Source organism: Rhinatrema bivittatum, chromosome 3, assembly GCF_901001135.1.
Source record: "Rhinatrema bivittatum chromosome 3, aRhiBiv1.1, whole genome shotgun sequence".
Lineage (NCBI taxonomy): Eukaryota > Metazoa > Chordata > Amphibia > Gymnophiona > Rhinatrematidae > Rhinatrema > Rhinatrema bivittatum.
Window position 1 is genome coordinate 25349243 of NC_042617.1, and position 23025 is coordinate 25372267.

General features: G+C 42.3%; 1 protein-coding gene across 14 annotated transcripts in view; it reads left to right on the top strand.

Moving 5' to 3' along the window:
• Positions 1 to 23025, top strand: part of CLIP4 (CAP-Gly domain containing linker protein family member 4) — a 347916-nt gene that overhangs the window by 199390 nt on the left and 125501 nt on the right. For 12 of the 14 annotated variants that reach the window (XM_029593003.1, XM_029593005.1, XM_029593008.1 and 9 more), the window contains 3 exons: positions 776 to 916; positions 11557 to 11646; positions 22248 to 22397. In XM_029593003.1, coding sequence (XP_029448863.1) covers positions 776 to 916; positions 11557 to 11646; positions 22248 to 22397 — 381 coding nt within the window. The remainder of the gene's footprint in view (positions 1 to 775; positions 917 to 11556; positions 11647 to 22247; positions 22398 to 23025) is intronic. The other 2 variants (XM_029593006.1, XM_029593007.1) reach the window with 1 other exon arrangement.

Genomic DNA, 23025 nt, shown 5'->3' on the forward strand with positions numbered 1-23025 from the left:
TATTGTTCAGTGCCAGTTCTTGACATATGTAAAGCTGCAACATGTTTGGACAAAGAAGGACGACAAGATTCAGCCTACGGATAATCTGTCTTAAAGAACTTGTTTCCAGTATAATCCCAACTCCTTCTACATCCAACCTGCTGTGATCTTCGGCTGCTTCATTTTCACCAACAATACTTCAGTGTTGCTTCACTACAAAATGACTCAGCCTCTAGCTTGCTAATCACCCATATGTGAGGACTAGCATCCTGCTTGTCCTGGGATAAAGCAAAATTGCTTACCTTGTAATAGGTGTTATCCCAGGACAGCAGGATGTAGTCCTCACGAAACCCACACACCACCCCGCGGAGTTAGGTCCGATACGTTTTATTATTTTATTTTTTGCTAAAGCTTATTGCTACATATGAGACTGAAGGGAGACCCCTGTGGCTGAGAATATCATGGCATGCTGGGCATGCTCAGAGTGCCAGTCAAAAGTTTCTAGAAATTTTGACAGAAAGTTTTCCGCAATAGGGCTCCATCAATGACATCAACCATATGTGAGGACTACATCCTGCTGTCCTGGGATAACACCTATTACAAGGTAAGCAATTTTGCTTTATTTCTTGTGAATATATCTGTTTTAGGCTGAATTACTGCAAACTAGCATCTTCATGTGCATAGTTTAAGCAATTTTTAATTAGATATCATTCATGACCCTAATTTAGGGTAGAGAATTGATTGTCATGTACTCTCTTCTTACTCTGAACAAATTTGACTGTTTGTTTCCTTTCAGGTATTTTTGCACCTCTTTCCAAAATAAACAAGGCATCGGAATCAATGAAGACTTCTGGAAGATATGCATCTACACGTTTCTCCACATCTATCAAGCCACTGAAAATTGATGTATCTCGTATAACTTCAAAAGTAAATACTGGTAAGAATGAAAACATATTAATTTAAAGTACTGCAGTTTCAGTGCCCATGAGAATTAGGCAGAATTTGAAATCTTTAATTGGAAATGTGGACAGGAACTGTCTCTCTTTGTTTTTATTTGAAGGCGAAGGGAAATGGCAATATAAAACTTAAAATCAGCTATTCTCATTTTTTTATACAGTAAGGGCCTGATTTTAAAAAACATTTACGTGCTTAAAATTGGATTTTACACTTTTATAATTTGCAGATTCCTTTTGTGCTTTGCATCAAACTCCATGTGAGGGATCGTCCTTCTAAAAACTCTGATAGTGGCCAGCATTTCTCCAGTTTACGGCTGCTTTCATAGGCATCATGTTGCAATAAGCCTTGCATTTTAGAGTTTTGCATCAGATGATCCTGTGTGTCTTGGATATTACAATAAAAAATATAAAATAATTCTCTGATGCAGCTGTAGACTGGCGAAATGCTGGCCAACTACGGAGTTTTTAGAAGGATGATCCCTCAAATGGAATTTGATGCAAGGCACAGAAGGAATCTGAAATGATAAAAGTTAAGTTTTTTTGATACACATTTTTTGAGAACACTGTTCACCTTAAATAAGGTTTTTTAAGACTCATGATTAAGCAGCCCAACCGCTTTAGACAATTTGATTGCCATAGTTGGTTTATAAAGTCTTTTTTCCTCCTTCAAAATTAAAATGATTTAACTTTTTGGGGTTCATTTCAATACATTTGTGGGTACTTTTCTATATACTGTATATAGTGTACCTATTGTCTTTGTTAGTTTTTCATTTGTGAAAACTACACATTGCCCCTGACTTGTTCAACTTAATGATGATGGGGACTTTCAAATGGTTTAACCTATCCTAGACTGCATTCCATTATATTGATTACTCATAAGTTGATGTAGGACCTGTAATGAAGATAAATTGTAAATGCAAGGCACAAAATGTTCTTATTGTTAAGGTGCAGCATATTATAAATGTATTTATTATATATGATAATCACAACCTATTCCCCACAAAAACCACTGTATTCTAGTGTACCGTAATGTGTGTCCACAAATACAAATGACTGGTACAACCGTGATATTATACAGACCCTTGGAGTAAGGGGCCTACATATATATCTGGCGAAAGATTTTGATATTAGTTCTAGATTTACTGGTTGTACCAGTCATTTATATTTATTATATATGAAACATTGAAGCATCGATCCTGTATTTTCTTTGTCTTTGATCAAAGTTTTTCTCCTAGGACAAGCAGGATGGTAGTCCATCCCACATGTGTGACATCATAGGATGGAGTCCGGCATGGAAAACTTATGTCAAAGTTTTTGGAACTTTGACTGAGCACACTGAGCATGCCGAGTATGCCCTATACCACGCGTTCACCGGGAGCCCCTCTTCAGTCCCTTTTTTCCCACGGAGCTTTCGACTTGCGGTTAAGTGAGCTCTTGGCTTTTCTTCAAGAAATTGCCTTGGAAATTCACTGATTATTTTTGTTTTTTGGGTGGTTCGGCAAGTTTATTTTTGCTTCCGTTCCCCCCCCATGGCAGCGGTGCCTTGCTGCCCACCAGCGTCAACCACCCACCATCACAGTCTCTCATTTTTGCCCTTATTTTCATTCATCATGGCCCTGGCCCGTTTCAATTGATGTCCCCAGTATCCGAGGACCATGACCATCTCGGACCTCCACGAGATGTGTGTCCTCTGCCTGGGGGCGTCACACAACGTCCAGGGTTGCCGCTTTTGTGCCCAGATGAACCCTAAGGGATGTCACACTTGATAAGATGGAGAAACTCTTCGGATTGAGGAAGCCTGAGACATTGGCATTGGCAACATCTGCACTCATGGACCTGGGAATTGCACTGATGGACACGGAGCCATTGATATCGATGGGCCATCTGTTTCATCAATGCCACAGGTGGATAGGGGTGTTGGGGACCGGCCCCTGTTGGTCTCTTTTAGGTCGAGGACATTGGGTTCATCGTTATCGACCTCTGCATTGGGGAAAGACTGGGCCGGGCACAGAGGGAAGCCGAGGAAGCATTGGCAGCAGTAACCTTCGATGCACGGTACCATGCTCGGGAAGGTGCTGGCTCATGCCATGATGCCCCCGAAGCAACACCACATTGAGAAATGCCCATCCTCCATTGATACCAGGAGTCCCGGTGCATGAGATCCTGAGGCCTCCTAGGGCATGCGCTGGCACGCTACCCACGTTCTTAAACATGTCATGGCGGGAACCTCGGGGATGGCCCCACCGCATGATGTCAGTACCTCCGAGTATTTAAACCTCCGCTCCGCTCCAATACAGCGAGCTAGCAAGGACTTCGGTTTTGCTACTCTGACCGCTTCTAAGCTGCTCGCTTGGATTCCTCACTACCCTCTGGGGTATTCACTATCTACTGAAGCTCTGGGTACCCGCTCCTCGGGGGTCCCTTGCTGCTACTTGCCGTCCGGGGTTATTCAGCCTAACCATCAGGACACCCGCCCTTCGGGGGTCTTGTCTACTTTATTCCAGGTACCCTTGGTGCTCCAAGGTACTCGCTCCTCGAGGGCCTATCCTGCTCTGGGTATCCTGCACCTCAGATCCAGGTCCTTCTCTTCACTCGACTACCGAAGGAAGCTATCATCGCTGCTACCCAGTGAGTACTACTACGCTCCAAGCTCTCCTCGCTTCACCCTTCAGGTTCACGGGTTATCCCGTGCTGCGGAACACTACCGGACCTTTACTACATCTGGGTGAGATCATCAACTACAGTACTACTGAGATTATCTGGAGCCTTACTGTGATATCGCTGGACTACAGCATTGTCCGTCCTCGGACGAGTAACATCTTCATCACAGCAGTATAATAAAGCTTCCTTTTCCTCTGTGTCCGCTTGCTATTTAGTCTAGCCTATCAATGTGGTTCCCCACAATGATAGGCTAGACTCATCGCCATGGCGACCAAGAGTCCACATCATGCCACAAACACAACAGATTTAAAGGGCGCATATTCTCACATTGAGATTTTCCCAGGTCACATGAAGTATCTCAGATTTGTGGTGAGAAAACAGCACTGCCGATACAGATTGTTGCTATTGGGACTAGCATTGGCCCCAGGTGTCTTTATAAAATGCCTGGCCAAGGTGGGAGTACATGTTTTCCCTTTCTTGTACGATTGGCTGGTCAAGAACATCTCTCAGTCAGGGGCCGATCGGTCCATGCGTTTGACCATCTGGGTGTTGGAGTCCCTAGGGTTCGTCATCAACTACCCAAAGTCTCATCTCAGCCTTTCATCTCAATTGGACTTCATAGGAGCCCTGCTAGACATGGCACAGGCAATAGCCTTCCTGCTGCGATCCAGGGTGGTCATCTTGGCGTCTATAATGGTGGTGCTTCAACAGAGCCAGCAGGTTTCAGCTCGGCACATGTTGAGGCTGTTGAACCACATGGCCGCAACTGTCTATGTTAGTCCCTTGGCATGCTTGCACATGTGCAGAGCCCAGTGGACCCTGAGGTCGCAGTGGCGCCATTCCACTTAGTCTCCAGGCTCATATCCAAGGCACTCCATCTTTCGGGGACTCTTTGTTTTGGTGGTGGGTTCTCTCGAATTTGGAACAGGGAATATCTTTCCAAAATCTCCCTACCCAACATATCCTAACTATGGACGTATCCACCTTGGGGTGGGGAGCTCATATAGAGGGGATCTGCAGCCAGGGCCTATAATCCGCCCAGGAAGCATGGTGTCAAATCAACTTCTTGGAGCTCCGGGCGATCAAATATGAGGTGTGGACTTTCAGAGATCGGCTGTCCAACAATGTTGTCCTGATCCAAACAGACAACTAAGTAGCAATGTGGTATGTCGTCAAGCAGGGTTGTACCTCCTGTGTCAGAAAGTAGTCCAGATCTGGTCCTGGGACCTGTTCTACGGGATAGTACTCAGGGCCATGTATCTCGCCGGAACAGAGAAAGTGATAGCAGACAGACTGAGTTGTGCCTTCAGACCCCACGAGTGGTCCCTAGACCGGGGGTGGCGAACCAGATCTTCCGCCTCTGGGGAAACCCAGATTTGGACTTGTTCACGTCCCCCTGCAACAAGAAGGTGACTCAGTTCTGCTCTCTGAACAGGCCAGATGGTGAAAAAGCCTCGGATGACTTTGCCAGTGTTTTGGGCAAGGGTCTTCTGTATGCATATCCTCCGATTCCTCTGGTGACGAGGACTCTCTTGAAGCTTCAAGAGGACTGAGGGAACCTACCCTTCATAGCCAAGATCCTCGAAAAAATTGTAAACCGTCAACTCGTTGAATACTTGGACTCCCACAATATTCTCTTCCCCGCGCAATACGGCTTCAGAACCTCCCTCAGTACTGAAACACTACTACTCTCCCTCTCAGACACAATCCTCAAAGGACTCAACTGTAACACCTACTACTTACTCATCCTCCTCGACATAGCCACATTTGATACTGTCAACCACAAAAAGTTAATACACAGACTACAGGAAATCGGACTACAAGACACAATGCTCAACTGGTTTAAATCCTACCTATCCAACAGGTCATACAAGGTCAAATTCAATGACACCGAATCCAAGCAAATCCCTCTCCCCCATGGAGTTCCACAAGGCTCTTCTCTATCCTCCACTTTATTCAACATCTGTATGACCCCACTAATCAAACTCCTCAATGAAGCAGGTCTGTTGCATTACGTATATGCCGATGATGTACAAATCTTACTCCCAATCAAAGACTCCATCGAACACACCCTAGAGCGATGGAATGCTCACCTCTCATCAATAAAGCACCTACTATCACAATTATCCCTTACTCTCAATCACACAAAAACTGAAATCTTATACATATCCAGCAACCCCCCCCCACCACCACCACCTTCCACCGACCCCTCCACATAACATCTTACAAACCAAACACTCTCTACAGTCAAACACCTTAGCATCATGCTCGACAATCAACTGAACTTCAAGAAACACATCAACAACCTACTAAAAGACTGATTTTACAAACTCCATATCCTAAGAAAGCTCAAGCCATTGTTATACCCTCAAGACTTCTGAACAGTTCTACAGGCTCTTCTCTTCTCTAAACTTGACTACTGCAATGCCCTACTACTAGGTCTCCCAGCCTCCACCCTCAAACCCATTCAACTATTCCAAAACGCTGCGGCCAGAGCCCTCACAAACAGCAAGAGATCAGACCACATCATACCCATCCTCAAAGATCTACACTGGTTTCCCATCCCTCAGAGAATACAGTACAAAACTCTAACCATCATACACAAAATCCTCCACAACAACAAAACTAACTGGCTGCCCACCCCCCTTCTCCTCCATACCCCCACACGGAATCTTCGCTCCTCACCCTCTGGCCACCTACAAACGCCGCCCCCTAAAGCCACTCAATGGATATCTACAAGGGAATGAACATTTTCTTTTGCTGGCCCCATCCTATGGAACAAACTCCCTACAGAACTAAGAATAGATCCATCCACCCAGTCATTCAAGAAAAATCTTAAAACATGGTTATTCTGCAAAGGAGGAATAGCCTAGTGGTTAGAGCAGTGGGCTACGAGCCAGGAGACGAGGGTTCGAGTCCCGCTGTCACACCTTGTGACCTTGGGCAGGTCACTTTACCCTCCATTGCCTCAAGTACAAAAACTTAGATTATAAGCCCTCTGGGGATAGGGAAATACCTACAGTACCTGAATCTAAACTGAGATATCTCAGAACGAATGTCAGTGTATAAAAATAATAAATAAATAAATAAACAAAACATCACACACGAAACAACCCTAAACCAGACCCTAACCCTGCACCAAGAGCAGTCACTGCCCCCCACCACCACACCAATAAATTCATCCCTCCACTCAATAGACATCTGCCCCTCTAATACATTTATCCTCCCCATCAAGCTCTGTCATTGATACAACATATACCTAATGCTAATTATTGTTACTCTGTTACTCTAATGCTAATTATTGTTGTTATATTATTTATTTATGCTGTCTATTCCTTTGTTACACTATTATTATTTATGCTATCTGTTCCTCCATTGATGCTGATGGTTTCCATGATTGACAGTGTTTTACCCATGCTACTGCGATAACATCTTATTACATTTCCCTAATCATTTTCTGTACCTGTCAAAAGGAAAGGACCTCCTTCCTGCACCTTAAAATTATTTGTAAACCAATGTGATATGTAAATCAAACACCGGTATATAAAAACAAATAAATAAACAAATAAATAAACAAATAAATAAATGATCCTCATAGCCCCTCATTGGCTGAGACAAATCTAGTTTCCAGTCTTCAGGAGTTGTCCATCCGAAGACCGATCAGTCTGGGGACTTCCCCAGATCTCATTACACAAGATCAGGGCAGGCTACGGCATCCCAACCTCCAGGCACTGTCGCTTACAGCTTGGATGTTGAAAGGTTAATTCTGCAGCTGCTTGATCTCTCTGAGGATGTGTCTCAGGACCTGCTGGCATCCAGAAAGCCTTCCACTAGAAAGTCCTGCGGACTGAAGTGGAGGAGAATGATGATGTAGTTGTCAGAAGCATGAAAGCATGCAGATCCAAGATGGTGTCTTAGCACACTACACGGTACAGACCTTTCTCCTTTTTGAACAATTATCTGTACTATGCCATATGCGTTTCGCAAAAGGAGATCCAGGGAGAGGATTGTCTCTACCAGCCCTCTTGAAGGTTCCTTAGCTGGCCCTATGGATGCCCATATGATTCATCTGACTTCGAGATTGGGAGAAATGTCGCTGGAAATAGGGTGAGAGGAAGCTGCACTCACTCTTTCCCCAGACTCGCTGACATCTTTTTCCGTGATAGAGCTGCCCCTGAGAATCTGGCAGTGATTTGAGCCCAGACCTTGCTACTGGAGCCAGCATGAGCTGATGATGCTGATGCTGACATGATCCAGGCAGAGACCGCAACATCTCGGGGGTGCAACTGCTGCAGCCGGTATGTCTAGGTCCAGAGATCCAGGGGAGAATTTTGCTGAAAGGAGTGAGCCATTGCTCATAGTAGGCCACTCACTGTCATCTGTAGTTTCTTCTGAAGCCACGTCTAATTCTTTTCTTTTCTTTATGGTGAGACTGGCTTCATTTATACTAGAATCTATTTGGGATGCAATTGAATATCTGGGTTCTAGTATAATGGCATAGACGAACCCTCTGATTACTAAATATCATGTTTTGGAAACTAAAGTACAGGCTCTGGAAAAGGCTAATACAAATGTTGGGTGTCAGTTTGATTTATTTAAACAAGGAATTGACTGTTAGACCCAGCAAGAATCTTTAATGAAAGAGAATTGACTGCTTTCTAATAGAGTGAAGAATTTGGAGAATCTTGTGAGAAATAGAAATCTATCATTTATTAACTTTCCCAAAATTCCTCTTACTTCTGCAACGGTTATGTGTAAAATTGTGTGTTGGAGATTTTGAAAATTCCAGAACAAGCCATTCCTCCTGTTTCCAAAGTTTATTATTTACCTCCCTTTAAGAAAGGATGTGTTAAAGGACAAGAGGTTCAGCCTTTGACTCTGTTAGATCCCACTATGCTTGTTTCTTTTCTCTTGGAGCCGAACAAAGACTGGATACTCAAAATATTCTTCTGGCATCCTTCTGAGATTTTTCTTTTTTTTTATTTATTGTTTATGAATTTAACATGTTTGCAAGAAATACATATTTTGGTTGAAATCAGAGATGCACAAAAATCAGACATTGTAGCTCAATGGAAATTACACATCATCTCTGTTAATCAAAGTCCTCAACATGGGATCCAGTTTCTCAACCTCAGATATATAAAAAGCAAAGGAAATAAGAATCTCTGTACTGAGAATGATATTGCACATTAGGGACCTAAATGGCTAAATATCACTCAGTCAGTTACAATTGGAGAAGTGCTGGTTACTGGTACAATCTTATCTGAAAGGAAAAAGGAAAGCTGATTGGGCTGAAAAAAGATGTAGGAAATACATCTTTTTTTAGTCTAAATAGGGCCCCAATCTCAGAGAATCTAGGTCTCATTAACAAAAACTGTTTCCTTCTTTTTTGGGTAATCCTTGACAAATCTAGAAAAATACTAATTTTATGATCCATGAAAGTTTCTAAATGGTGGCGAAAGTACATCTTTAATGTCCGCTCCTTATCCGCCTCTAAAAGAAATGAGACAATCAGATCGCAGGGGTGATCAAATCCTTTTGGGTGGTTACGAGTATTTCTGTAAGACTTAGATGAGGCGTCACAGTTGGTGTTAAAACGTGCATTCCTTTTTGTTCTTTAGAATCCTCTCTCTTAAACTGAGGGATATAATACACTCTAGATGTTAATGGTAATGTCTGTTCTGAGACTTTTAAACATTTCAAACATATATTTCTTCCACATATCCTTTGCAGGGATTAACAGATCCCTAGGAAAATTTATGAAGTGTAAATTTTTCCCTTTCATTGAGTTTTCCAGGTTTTCCAGCCTTCCAACCAATGCCTGATTCTCCTTAATCAACAGTGCCTGAGAAGATGATTTGTTGTTTAAATCCTGCTGTAGTACTTCAATTGTGTTCTTATAAGACAAAATATTTCTCTCCACATTTCCTACGTGAATATCCATATTCCCCAAGTAAGTATAAACTGGAGCCATTTGTTTAAGAATATTAGAATTAAGAGTTTGAATAGCCTCCCATATTGAGTCAAGGGAGATCACTGAAGGTTTTACCAGGTCTGTTTTAATAAATTCAGGTACTGCCAACGCTGCTCCAGCTGCCAACTGAAATCCAGTGCTTCTAGGCCGTTCCGGGGCCTTCGGAGGTCAGATCCAGCAATCTTGCCTCCTCTCACCTTACTCAGTCTATAGTCCGCTTACTCTTTCCCAAGGCCTCTCTCTCACCAGGGCGAGAGGATTTTGCACACCTTGGACTGTAAGCGTACACTTGCATTCTATCTAGATCGCACTGCACTCCATAGGAAATCCACCCAACTCTTTGCTTCTTTGACAAAGACAAGCTGCGAGTTCCAGTGGGGCAAAAAACTCTCTCCAACTGGCTAGCAGACTGTATCGAATTCTGCTATGAGGAAACAGGCCTTCCTTTCCAGGGGTGAGTGCAGGCACATTTTGTAAGGGCCATGGTAACATCGGAAGCACACTATTGTTCAGTACCAATTGCCGACATTTGCTAGGCTGCGACATGGAGCTCTCTTCACACATTCACAGCCCTCTACTGCTTAGATAAGGAAGACCGTCAAGACTCTGCCTTTGGCCAGTCTGTCTTGAAAAACTTTTTTCCAGTATAATCCTCAACTCCTTCCACAACCACCTGTGATTTCAGGCTGCCTCATCATTGCCAATAGCACCCCAATTATTGTGCTTGCTGCACGAGTTGTCTGCTATTGGCCTGTTGTAAGATGAGTCAGCCTGTAGCTTGCTAATCACCCATATGTGAGGACTACCATCCTGCTTGTCCTGGGAGAAAGCAGAGTTGCTTACCTGTAACAGGTGTTCTCCCAGGACAGCAGGATGTAGTCCTCACGAAACCCACCCACCACCCCATGGAGTTGGGTCCACTTACGTTTATTATTTTATTTTTTCGCTCGCGCTTTTTGCTACAAATGAGACTGAAGGGAGACCCCTGTGGACACAGGGATCATGGCATGCTGGGCGTGCTCAGTGTGCCAGCCAAAAGTGTTCCATAATAGGGTTCCGCCTGATGACATCACCTATATGTGAGGACTACATCCTGCTGTCCTGGGAGAACACCTGTTACAGGTAAGCAACTCTGCTTTCTCCTATCTTGTATCTGTGGGAAAATCTATAATCTTTCTGGCCCAGAAGACTGAAGACTTCTCAAATTAGGCCTCAGTGGTTTTCCTCTTTTAAGATTTTACAAAATTCATGTAATGCAGAGCACTGGTCTTGAAGTTAGGATTCTATGCAAGTTGATATTATTCTTTGGACCACATAGGAAATCCAAAGATGATGCAATAGATGAACTTTCTTTTTCTGTGAGATGGAACACATGGAAGATGGAATGAAAGGGCTGCCTTTTCTTTGAGACTGGGCAGGAGAGAGGGGATATTGGGAGAATTTTTTTTTTTTTTTTTTTAAGATCAGGGAGGAGAGAGGAGAGATCATCAGGTCCTGCTGTGCAGTAATAGTTGGTTAGAATTAAGCCAGCTGTGTCTGCATAGTGATAGCTGGCTAAGAGGTCTATTCATTAACCTGTAATGCACATTAATGAGCATTATTAGAGACTAGGTCAATGATGGGAGCCACAGGAATAACGCATAACATGAGTCAAAAGTTAGTAAATACACTCCTAAGTTAACTGGTTAGTGCTGAAATTTCAGTGGTAGTTAGCTAACTTCTTCCCCTTACCTGACTATTCATCTGGGACTGCCAGATTTTGAGCAACTAAATATAATTTCACTGGGTGACTATATTTACTTTCTCTGTGAGTTGAAATTTTTATCCTGATTGATCCTAATTGCTAACTCCTTAGCTGGCTAGACCCGTCTGTCAGCTCCTATGAGATCACTACCTTGAAATATCTGAAATAAAAGTTAATATATAAGACTTAAATATTACTCTGTATGTGGAGTTATATTTTTCATTTCCCTTTTTTTTTTTTAGGTTTAGTAGTATCCCAGAAAAATGGTTGTTGTGCATTAACGTGTTTATTGGCCACTGAGGAGGGAGCAAAAGCTGTGACAGAGAAAGAAGGTAATAATGATTTTTGTTAATAAACTAAACTCATGTTTTGGCATTTTGTTAAGGCTTCTGCTAAGTTTGTAAATGAATTCCAGTAAATATGCAGATTTGTAAGATGGCTGTTTTAAAAACATATTTGCCAGTACACTAGACATGATAGCCATATTTGGAGTATATAAAATAATATTCACTAAACAATTCCCAATGACCTAACTACATGATCTGTAGAATGCATGCGAGATCATTCATCAAGCATTAAATGCAATAGGTATAACCTTACAAACAATTTTTTTGATGACAAATTCAAAAAGTTTCCAAGTGATCAAAGATACAATAATGTTTCTTACACATACTTGGATATACAGTAACTGCTAGCAAGAATACATTCTCGCGACCTTGTGGAAATGTTGTATGGTTGCATCATCACATTACTCAATGTTTGCCAATTTTCATTGGTAGGAAAGATTAATTCAAAACTGCAAACTCTATGAAAAATATGTTACCAAAATATGCAAGACCTTTTGTAATAGTTTTATGCACAGTACAGTAAGGCTAGAAAAAAAAATGAAAAGTCAGTAATTTTTCAGCATGGAATTGTAATTTTTTTTTTGTATAAATATCAAAGTTGTTAATTTACTTTCTTTGGGTAATTTTCAAAATGTTTCAATGCATAAAATTGGAAGTTATGCGTGTTCTCCAAGGACAAGCAGGATGGTAGTTCTCACACATGGGTGACATCATCAGATGGAGCCTGATGTGGAAAACTTATGTCAAAGTTTCTAGGCACACTGAGCATGCCCTATATCACGCATCCACACGGGGGTCCCTCTTCAGTCTCTTTTTTTTTCGCAGAGCTGCCAGCATCACGGTTGGCTTGAGCTCTAAAACTTTGGCATTTTGCCTCATGGAAAACTTTTTTTGCGGTTTTTTGCTCTCTCTCTCTCTCTCTCTCTCTCTCTCTCTCTCTCTCTCTCTCTCCCTCCAAAAGTCTATCACTGGGTCCTTCTTGGTACCTTCTTGATACCTTCCCATAGTGTCCCCAGTCAGGGTTTTCGGTGTTCAGATAAGTTTCCAAGGATGTCAGGTTTATCATCCTCAACCTCAGCACCGGAGGAAAGACTGGGCTGAGCATCATAGGAAGACCAAGAAGTATCGACATCTCTAACAGCTCTCTACCTGCACTCTGGGCCCGTTCTCATCCAGGAGGCCATCAAGGCAGAGGCCCAGGAAGTCTCTTTTTTCACCAGAGGGAAGTACTATCCTCCGCCTCCTTGAGCCCTTACATACCATCAGAGCTCCTGCAGCCATTCCAGGCAGCAGAGAGCTCCTAAGCCCCAGCCAGCTGTTCAGTCAACTCCAGGGATGTAGTTTTGACTGGGCCGTAGGGAGTGTAAGCCAGTTACTAGTAACCGGGATGATGGACCCTCCGGTTCTTTGCGAAACGGTGGCCCAGTGTAACCTCGGACCAGTGGGTTTTATCCATCGTCCGCCATGGGTACCAATTAAACCTATTGGGTTTCCCATAAAATTGCTACAAACTGAGCTCTCCTCCCTCTTAACAGCCAGGGTGGTCGAGCCTGTTCCACCAGGGCAAAGAGGGTGGGGATTCTGCTCCACTTACTTCTTGATTCCACAGAGGAATGGAGGGCTCCATCCCATCCTAGACCTGAGGACCTTGAACAAGTTTCTAAGAAACGAAAAGTTCAAGACGTTTTCCCTGGGCACCTTGAACCCCTCTTGAAAAAAGGGAACTGCCTATGCTCCCTCGATCTGAACAACGCATACACCCATATCGAGATCTTTCCTGATCACAGGAAGTATCTCCGATTTGTGGTGGGAAAAGTACCGGGTGTTGCCATTCAGGCTTGCGTCTGCCCCACGAGTCTTCACAAAATACCCAGCCTTGGTGGTGGCACACCTCCGCAGATTTGGGAGTGCATGTCTCAGGCAGGGGCCATCCAGTCCATGCACGTGACCATCTGGATGTAGGAGTCACTAGTGTTCATTCTCAAGTACCCAAAGTCTCATCTCAGTCTATCACCTCAATTGGATTTCATTGAAGCCCTGCTAGACATGACTCAAGCCAAGTCCTTTCTGCCATGCCAGAGGGCTGTTGCTCTGGCGACCATTGCGACACAAGTGCAATAGAGCCAGCTGGTGTCAGCGTGGCACATGTTGAGGATGTTGGATCACATGGCCGCGACAATCCATGTCACTCCTTTGGCACGATTACACATGCACAGAGCCCGATGGACCCTGAGATCACAGTGGCACCAGGCCACTCAAAGCTTCCAGGATTGCATCCATGTCACCCCGTCTCTCCAGGACTCTTTGTCCTGGTGGCAGGTACTCTCCAATCTGGAATGGGGGGGGGGGGGGGTTCCTTTTGGAATCTCCCTACTTAAATTGTGCTAACCACGGATGAAACTACCCTGGGGTGGAGAGCTCATGTGAATGGGCTCAGCACCCAGGAGCTGTGGTCTGCTCAGGGATGTTCTTGTCAGATCAACTTCCTGAAGCTTCAGGCGATCAGGTATGTAGTGTGGGATTTCAGAGATCAGCGCACATTTATTGCATCGGCCCCTTTGTGTGCACATACTTATACGTATATGTGCTGACGTGCACCGTTGAAAATTAGCTTCATAAAGAAGGACATTAATCTTTAACTTACTGCTCTTAATTTTACTTTATTCATATGTCTGCATGTAACAGCTCCCAAGATATAAAAATAGATCATTGTTTACTGAGGCCAGCACAAATAAAGTTGATTATAGACTAGATAAAGAATGAGCAACTATATTAAAAGCTGCTCAAATTCAAGATATCATGAAAAGTTCCATGTTGTTGGAAAATGTTTTTGTGAACTGGGAAAAAGATTTTATATGCCAAGTCAATTTGTACTTCATTGATCAGAATATAAATGCAAAACAGAGACGTCATTATTGTTTTAAATTGGAGATTAAAATGTATGTTAGAGATAAAAAAAGGCTGCAATCATGATGGGGTAGTTTTCTGGCATTGTGCATATTTTATCTGAAAAATATGTATATAAGCTATGCCAGTTTTCAAAGTGGACTGGCACATATAAATTCAATTTGAAAATTATCGCACCATGTGCTAAAATGTCTGCACAGATTTCTTGTGAAAATTTCTGCACATACTTTTTAAAATACAAAAGTATGCACATAACTGCAAACCACTCCCCAACTCTGCCCCAGTAACATCTCTGCTCAGTCCAGGTAAATTTGCATTCAAACAAGACATAATGCACATATGCTTACCCATATCAAGCGGGCAATTTAAAAAAAGCCAATTTCTGCATGTAAGACACTGTTTTACCTGTGAAAATACTTTTGAAAATTATCCTCAAAATGTGCAGCTCTGCAACCACTTTTAAAGAGAAAATGAAGCAATTATATATTTGTGTATCCATCATTGTCAGGATGGAGGAAAAGACTATGGAAAAAAATAATAGATGTGAAACACAAAAAACACAATTCTTATGATCCTTAATGAATATATACTAGTATATGAATCTGACAATAGGAATATGGGTTTCTATGAGCTAAATGCTGCTATTAGCAGACTAGCTTTATCAAATAAGGAATGAGGGGGTGGCCTTTTGGTTCAACCAAGACATTGATGTTCACACCCTGCCTCTGCCACTGACACTTGTGACCTTCTGCAAGCTACTTAGTTTCCCTGAGTTTCTAGTGCTTACTTAAATGGTAATTTTTAAAGGATTTACTCACAAAAAACAGCATATACGTTCGTATATTGAATAGATGAATACATACCCAATTTTTAAAAAGAACAACATATGTAGGTTAAAGTACATGTATACTTTGCTATTTTATATAAGAACCTATGTGCAAATATCATCAAAACTGTGCAAATACTTACACTTTTACTACAGTTAATTTACCCGCTAAATATAAACTTGCCTTCTCTTTTTCAATTTTGTGTTTGGTGGCTAGCTTCTTTCAATGAGTGAACACTGCAGCAGGCTAGGAGGAGGGGCAGAGGGGGTGGGGCAATCTGGGAAGTCGTAATCCATGCCCAGAAATGTGTTTGCTTCTAACTTTTTAATTTGCTGGTTTGCTGGCCAAACAGTCAAAGCATGGTACACCAATGTTCCTGAGACTATTAACACACTTGATTTTCCAGTGATCCTCAACCACAGTGCATGACGTGCACAATTAAACCTATGATGCTGCGTCAGCCGTTGATACATGATGCACTGATGTAAGTCATCACGATGCATTTGACACATGTGGTCTCTTCTGATACTGTGCTCCTCACATTGAGTGCTGGTGCATCTGATGCAAGCCACAATGGATTCCAACGCACATTTTGTTCCATGAGATACATGGACTGTCCTCAAGCATACAGCCCATAAGATCCCCATCTGGATCGGCAAGAGATGCTGCATCTCTATGTGGTCTGCAAGAGGTCTTCTAACCCAGCATTTTTCAGCTTATCCAAGATTGGCCAGAGAACGGGGTCAAACTGCCCTTACAGTTCTCATTGGTTCGGAGACTAATATCTCTAAGATTAGTAGTGGAAGATCTTCGCCTACAGACATTCTCCACTGCAACCCTCAGCTTGGGACACACGTAATGGCTAATTTAGCTTGCTTTATCAATGGAAAAATCATGTTTGCTTACCGTAAACAGTGTTTTCCATAGTAGGATGAATTAGCCATGGAATACCTGCTCACCTCCCTGGAGAGTTGACTACACAGCCACATTAACTCTTTACTGACTGAGGAGGTTCATGAGGTAATACCTGCATGGGAATTCCCACACATACTCAGTAGAGCTAAAAGCTCTACAGTTTGGAGAGATAAGTCCATTCGGTGCCTCCTAATGACGTCACCCACATATAATGGCTAATTCATCCTGCTATCTATGGAAAACACCATTAATGGTAAGCAAAGATGCTATACATCAAGAGTAGGTGGCTGGGTGTAGGTGGCCTTCAGCTTCTTCTTCTCCTTCAGTAACGCTTGGTGGCGTTCATCATCTGCAGCCACCTCCCTCTCAATCTTCTCTCTGTCAGCCCTGGATTCTGCTGATTCCTCCTCCTCCACATTATCACTGACTTTCTCTGGGATTTCTGTCAGCACTTGTGCAAAATACCATCTAACACTTCCAAGGCCATTGTCAAATTATCGGCCAGTGTCTTCCCCTGAAAAAGGTAAGTGTATTCACTATCCATAAGCTATATATTGGATGTAAGGAAAGCAAGGCATATGTGAATGATGAACTCATCATCTGAAGTCTGGAATTCTTATATTTTTGCCTTTGCATGCATTCCTTATACTTGGTATTTTATCTATAAGAAAGAGAACCTTCAGTTAGCAAGTTACAATTGTTTTGGAAAGTGTATGTGTGCTGTGCATAAGAAATACATCAAGCAATGAGTTTCTACTTGTTCTCATTAGCTACATCTACCCTACAAACTCCATTGTAACTGATGACTGGATGGGAAGCAACTGAGGGAAATTACAGTTCTGACCAAGCTTCAGGTGATAGCCAGACTCTGAAGGCTTTCTGTGTCAAGTTCCTTCCCAGTTACAGGTGGTATAGATGGGTGAGAGAGCAAGGTCATAAAAGCATCAAGAAGTCTCTGATAACTCAAGCCTTCCCAGCACCCAACTGACTCTTCTATTCAATGACAACCATAATCAGATATTCTTAGAACACTGTAAATAATTGCTCTTTCTGTTATTTCCTTTAGACTATCCTTCCTCTCCCAAGTTTGGAACATCCTTGTTTTATTGTAACTTCAGATTCTCTGTTCACTTGTTATAGATTTCCAGTGTTTTCTCTTTGTACACCTCCTGCTTAATGTAAACCAGCATGATGGGATTTTTATCTCGAATGCCGGTACAGAAAAACACTAAATAAATAAATAAATAAAACTCGCGACTGGAAGCTTTAAAGAGAGAGCCCTCAAAAACTCCATTTGCCTACATGGACAGGGGCCCTGGCAAAATCTGTGTTTTGGCAAGCAGGATTACCATTAGAAGTGTGTTCTTCAGAGATAAAAATTAGGACATGATGATGAAGGGAGTTGCAGATGGAAACTAGTAGCCTTGTAGAGGTAAGCTGGGCCCTATCAGGGAGGCGAGCCAGTGTGAGCAGGGAGAAGCCTTTCCTGACTAGTCTCCTCACCCTCATTTATGCCTCTATGCTGCCCACTTCTCCACCCTCAAGAACCCCATTCCTGCCGATCCCATTTCCCTGCTCGATCCTGCTCAGTCCCTGGTACTCATTGCTGCTCACTACAGCTATAATTCTTGAAATGCTCAAACCAGCCCCTCTGCCTGGAATACCTTTTTTCCTCATTACAGAGATATTCTCTTGAAATGTTATTTAGTCTGATACAGCATCTTTCACCTTAGTCATTACTTTCAATTTGTTGCTCCTCCAGTCGTTTTGCTGAAGTTGTGTTACTTACACCTCGTTATATTCTTGATACATTTTGTTGTTGCATTTGAGCTGTACTTCTGTGCTTCACTATGTTGCCCCATCCCTTTTCCCTGTTATTATGTAATTTCACTACTTTTGTTATAATGTGAACCGGCATGATGTACCTTTACGAACACCGGTATAAAAAAAGCTAATAAATAAATAAATAAATAAATAAGGTTAGATTTGGTGCAATAATAGCATCAGACACCTGTATTACTCCAGATAGCTCTTCATCACTGTAGGATAAAACAGATTATGTTATCTGTTTCTTTCATTGACATCACCAACTTTTGGGACATAGAAGTGATTTATCAGAACTTGCTGTAGACTGCTTCAGGTGAATGGAGCTTCTATCTGCAACTATATGATACCACTTCTCTGCTGGAAGTTGTGCTGTTATTGAAAGAAACACTTTTTGTGTGATCTTTGTATCCCTGTCAGTGCTTTTAGTAGTGGGGAAGCATGCAAGGTTTTTTCATCCATAGACTATGTCTGTGCTTGTGGCTTGGCTGCATTCACATTTCAGGCCCTGTGAAGAAGTAAGCAGTAAATGTAGACTTAAAGCTCTTCTAAAGTATCCATTACAGGAAGGTTTTTCAGGGGAGCTAAGTATAGAAGGCACACCCAAATAACCAGACATTACACATAGGCAGCTGTAAGGGTAGATGAGTGGAGGATAGAGATTATAGGACAGAGTTGTATGGAAAGCTGCATACATGGCTATGTGTGGGTGAGAGAATAATTGTAATGGGATGTCTTGAAAGGGGCTTAACTCAGTGTGAACATGAACTTTTGCATGCTTAAGACACACACACAAAATATAAATAATAACTTTTATACAAGAATATAAAAACTTTAAAAACCATATACAAATGTATGCAAAAATAAAACAAAAAGTGGGACTGGTGGGGATAAACTAGGGTGTAAACTATTTATATAAAATAAAAATGATCCAGGAATCTCAGGGGACAAAGTCCTGACTGGCGTAGGACACTGAGGGTTGTGGTGATCACCTGCCCATCAGGTCAAGAACTGTGAAGCCCTCTTGAGCCTGGTGAGGTGCTCCACCACCTCTTATCAGCTTCCTGAGGATGGCTTGCACCCTGCTAAATTCCTTCCCCATCCTCTGGACCACCTGGCCAATAGCTGCTAAAGACCAGGCCTCCAGGCCTGGAGCAGGTGCTCTAGCTGCTTCTGCAGCCAAGGAATGCAGCTTAGAACCTATGTTCAGAAGTCCTAGGGCAGAACAGGGAGGAGGCCCTACCTACCGGAAAGGGAGAAGCAGTGGTGACTGTGTTGGCCTGGTGCCTCCCATTGGGGGGAGGGGGGGAGGAGGAAATGACTGCTGTGCCACCACCGGGTTCACCGTTGGTGGTGGTGATAGCTACTGCTCCCGTGAAGCAAGCGCAGCTGCTGCATCAGCAGGAGGAGCCAGAAGTTCTTCCTCCTTCAAGCTGGTGTTATCTGTGAACAGAACAAAAGGTATGCATCAAGTCATCATCTGGTATGCTCCAGGGTGTGATATGTAGCATCATACAAAGTGTTAGAGGCCATAGTGTTTCTAGGAGAGGTGGAGGTAATGGCAAGTGCTCCTAATGGTGAGACACTCATGTCCTATAAGGGGTGACAAGCCACAGATAGGCTTCTTGAGGTACATATACTTCTTACAACAGTACTGTACAGCATAGTGCCTAGCTAGTGATAGGGGCTCGGAAGTAGGTTCATTGTCTGAATGGTATGTCTTGGGGTTTGCCCTAGATTGCAAGCAGTGAAGGGCTGTGATGCAGCCATAAGTCTATGGGTCTCTGCTGGATGTGAGGCCTTGACATTCCTTCCTTGAGTTTTTAATAGTTGACCTAGGATTGAATTACAAGTAGTGCTTCATGACAGTTGTGCCCGTGACCCAGACAATTGCCAATGATAAAGTTAATATGCATGAAGATTTCTTAAAACTCTAGGCAGAGACTGGGTCTTGTAGAGTGGCAGGGCAAAAATGTGGCCTGTGATGGAAACAGGAAATAGATTGTGTTGTCATCTCCCTGATGGACATTTAATGAGTGTACCTCCATCTGCCTCCTGCCAGGCATGCAGCAGCTCCAGCTACTTCCTTTCCTTTCTGTGTAGATCTCGGCCTGCTTTCATGAGGTCCTCAGTCTATACAGAAAAATAGAAATACAAAGCTCTTAGTTCAAAGTTGCAGGTTTTGTGACCTCCAGAATGGTATGTTTCTTTTTTTTTTTTTTTCATTTGAAGCTTTGAGACTGTTTGCTCTCCCTTCATGCAGATATATTGGTGTCCTGCTACCTGGCCAGAAAATAAACCAGAGCAGGGACAATCCCAGAATAGCCAAGGTATCCAGTTTCAAGAGGGAGATAGCAGGCAGGTCCAGGCTTTTGGACAACCCCATTCTGATGCATTATGGGCCCAGCTACACTGATTTCAAAGGGAAGAATCAGGAACTACAGATACCACAAAGCTTTGGGATGTAAGTTTAGATGTAAGATTGCCCCAGTTTTCTCTGTCTTGGAACTAGGTCACTGGTCAACTCTACAATAGGGGCTAGCAACAAAACCAGAAACATGTCCCTGAAGATATTCTTTCCCTTACCTAGACCTTTACTTTACTTATGGTCTTTGTCTAAATTAGTCCCTTTTTTTAACTCTTTCAATATAATCTTTTAGTAACACCTGTACATCGGTCATACCAATAATGTATTATGAATCTTTTTTCTGTATCGATATATGCCTCTTGACTCATGTCCTATCACAAGCCCACAATGGCCTCCCCTTTGCTCCCCACCCAGAACAACCTCCCCCATTCCTAAATGTCACCCCAACACACCCTTCTCCTACCCTGCCCATCACATACCCTCTAAATGCCCCCCCATCCACCCCTAATACCTCCTTCACACCACTACCCCACCCACCTTCCTAGTTCCCACAATATACTTACCCTTGGAGGTAGGAATCTCCATGATTAAAAGTCTCCTGTAGGTTCCTCCAGCCCTGCCGAATGGGGAACAGAAGGAACTTGTGCCTCACCACTAGGGTTACTAGCCTTGACGCGTCCCTTGGCTGCCCTGCTGGCGGAGGTGGGTAGTGGGGGTGTCATTTTGGAATGAACTCAACTTCAGCAGAACAGGAAGTGCATGCACATAAAAACATGCATGTATACAAGTTTCAAGGTATGCATGAACTTTTCACCATAAGTGCATGTTTCTGCGCAAATATAAAACACATGCTTTCTTTTGGGGCCACAAATATGCAAATTTTATAAGCTGTGAAGACCCAGCTGCACAGATTCTAAAATACTATAGTAAACCTGCACGGACCCATATGCACACAGTTGTTTGAAATTATCCTTCTTGATTTAAGCACTCTGGTGCATTGATTCATTTTTCCTGTATATTTATTTGCACATCAGTGAGACAGTATTTCTCCCATCGTTTTAGGGATAGATCTTGAAATTCTTTCTCTGTGTTCTTCCATACATATCCAGTTATCTTTTAAAATATAATGAGGTCAATATTCAAAAGCCATTTAGACGGATAACTATTACGCCACTCCTTCCCAGAATGCCTTCTATTGAACGCCGATATTCAGAGTTAGCCTGTTATCTTCTGCAGCTAACTCTGGTCGGGATATAGAGCAGTCCTAAAGTTAGCCAGTTATACTTAACCCGCTAACTTTACGATAGCCGGGATATTCAGTGGTTTGACCACTGACTAACTAGCACAGCTGCATAGCAGCTGAATATGGACCTCATAATTAACAAATCTCAGTGGTTTTCATAGAGGGAAAAAGGACTGTGTTTTCTCCCTGTATTTTCTCCTCTTTTTCTTTCCTATTCATTTAGCCTTGTGTTCTTACTCAGTTTCAGTTGTATTTGGGCTAGCTGACTGCAGAACTTTTGAGTCACATCCCATTCAGATGTTAATGGTAGAATGTTATATAACCTCTATTTTAGTAGTCTCAGAGCTTTAAATGAAGTTTTCATCTTCTTAGACTTTATGCAAATTTATCAATAGTTACATAGAATTGAAAGTCTTTCATCATTAATTCAATTAGAATTTGTCCTTCAAATATGGTAGGTCCACTATTTATTTTTGGACCTATTTCCTTTTCTTTATTTTAGCTTCTGTTCATGGATCCAGCTGTTGCTCCTCCACATCCTCATTAGAGAACCAACTGTCCCAACAGGTTCACCCCCAGCAACGGACCTCTAACAACAGTAGCAAGAGAACAGCATTTAAACCTATCGCTACTTCATTTAGGACCACTGCTGGTATATATATCATTCTTATTTTTACAGGGTTTACCTGCTTCAGTTTAACATTTACCTTAAAATTATTATAAATCAACTATACATTTTGTATAGTGTAATTATATCTTTCAACAAAAAAATTAGTATACCAAGAAATTTATGTGATGATGTATTTATTTAAAAAGTCTTATAAATCGCTTAAAGCGAATTAATCATACTAAGCGGTGAACAAGGTAACATAGATACAGCAACTCATAAAACAAACAAAACAATGTTAGTATAAACAACATGACTTTTTAGATTTATTTGGTTTATAACCGTTTTACTTTATTTTATTTGTTATGTGCTATTGTTTTCTTATGCTTTGTCAAACTTGTATGTTATATTGACTTTGTATGTAAGTTGTAATCTGCTAAGATTGGTGGATCAGCAGGCTACAGAAACATATAGAAATGATGGCAGAAAAAGACCTACGATCCATCCAGTCTACCCAGCAAGTTTATGGTAGTTTCTGTTGAGCCATACAAGTCCCCCATTTTTATCAGCTTCCCAGGCCGTCAAAGTCAGGGCCCTTGTTGTTTGCTGTTAGTCCAAATTCCCTGTTACCTTCTGCCGTAGAAGCAGAGAGTAATATTGGAGTTGAGAGTAC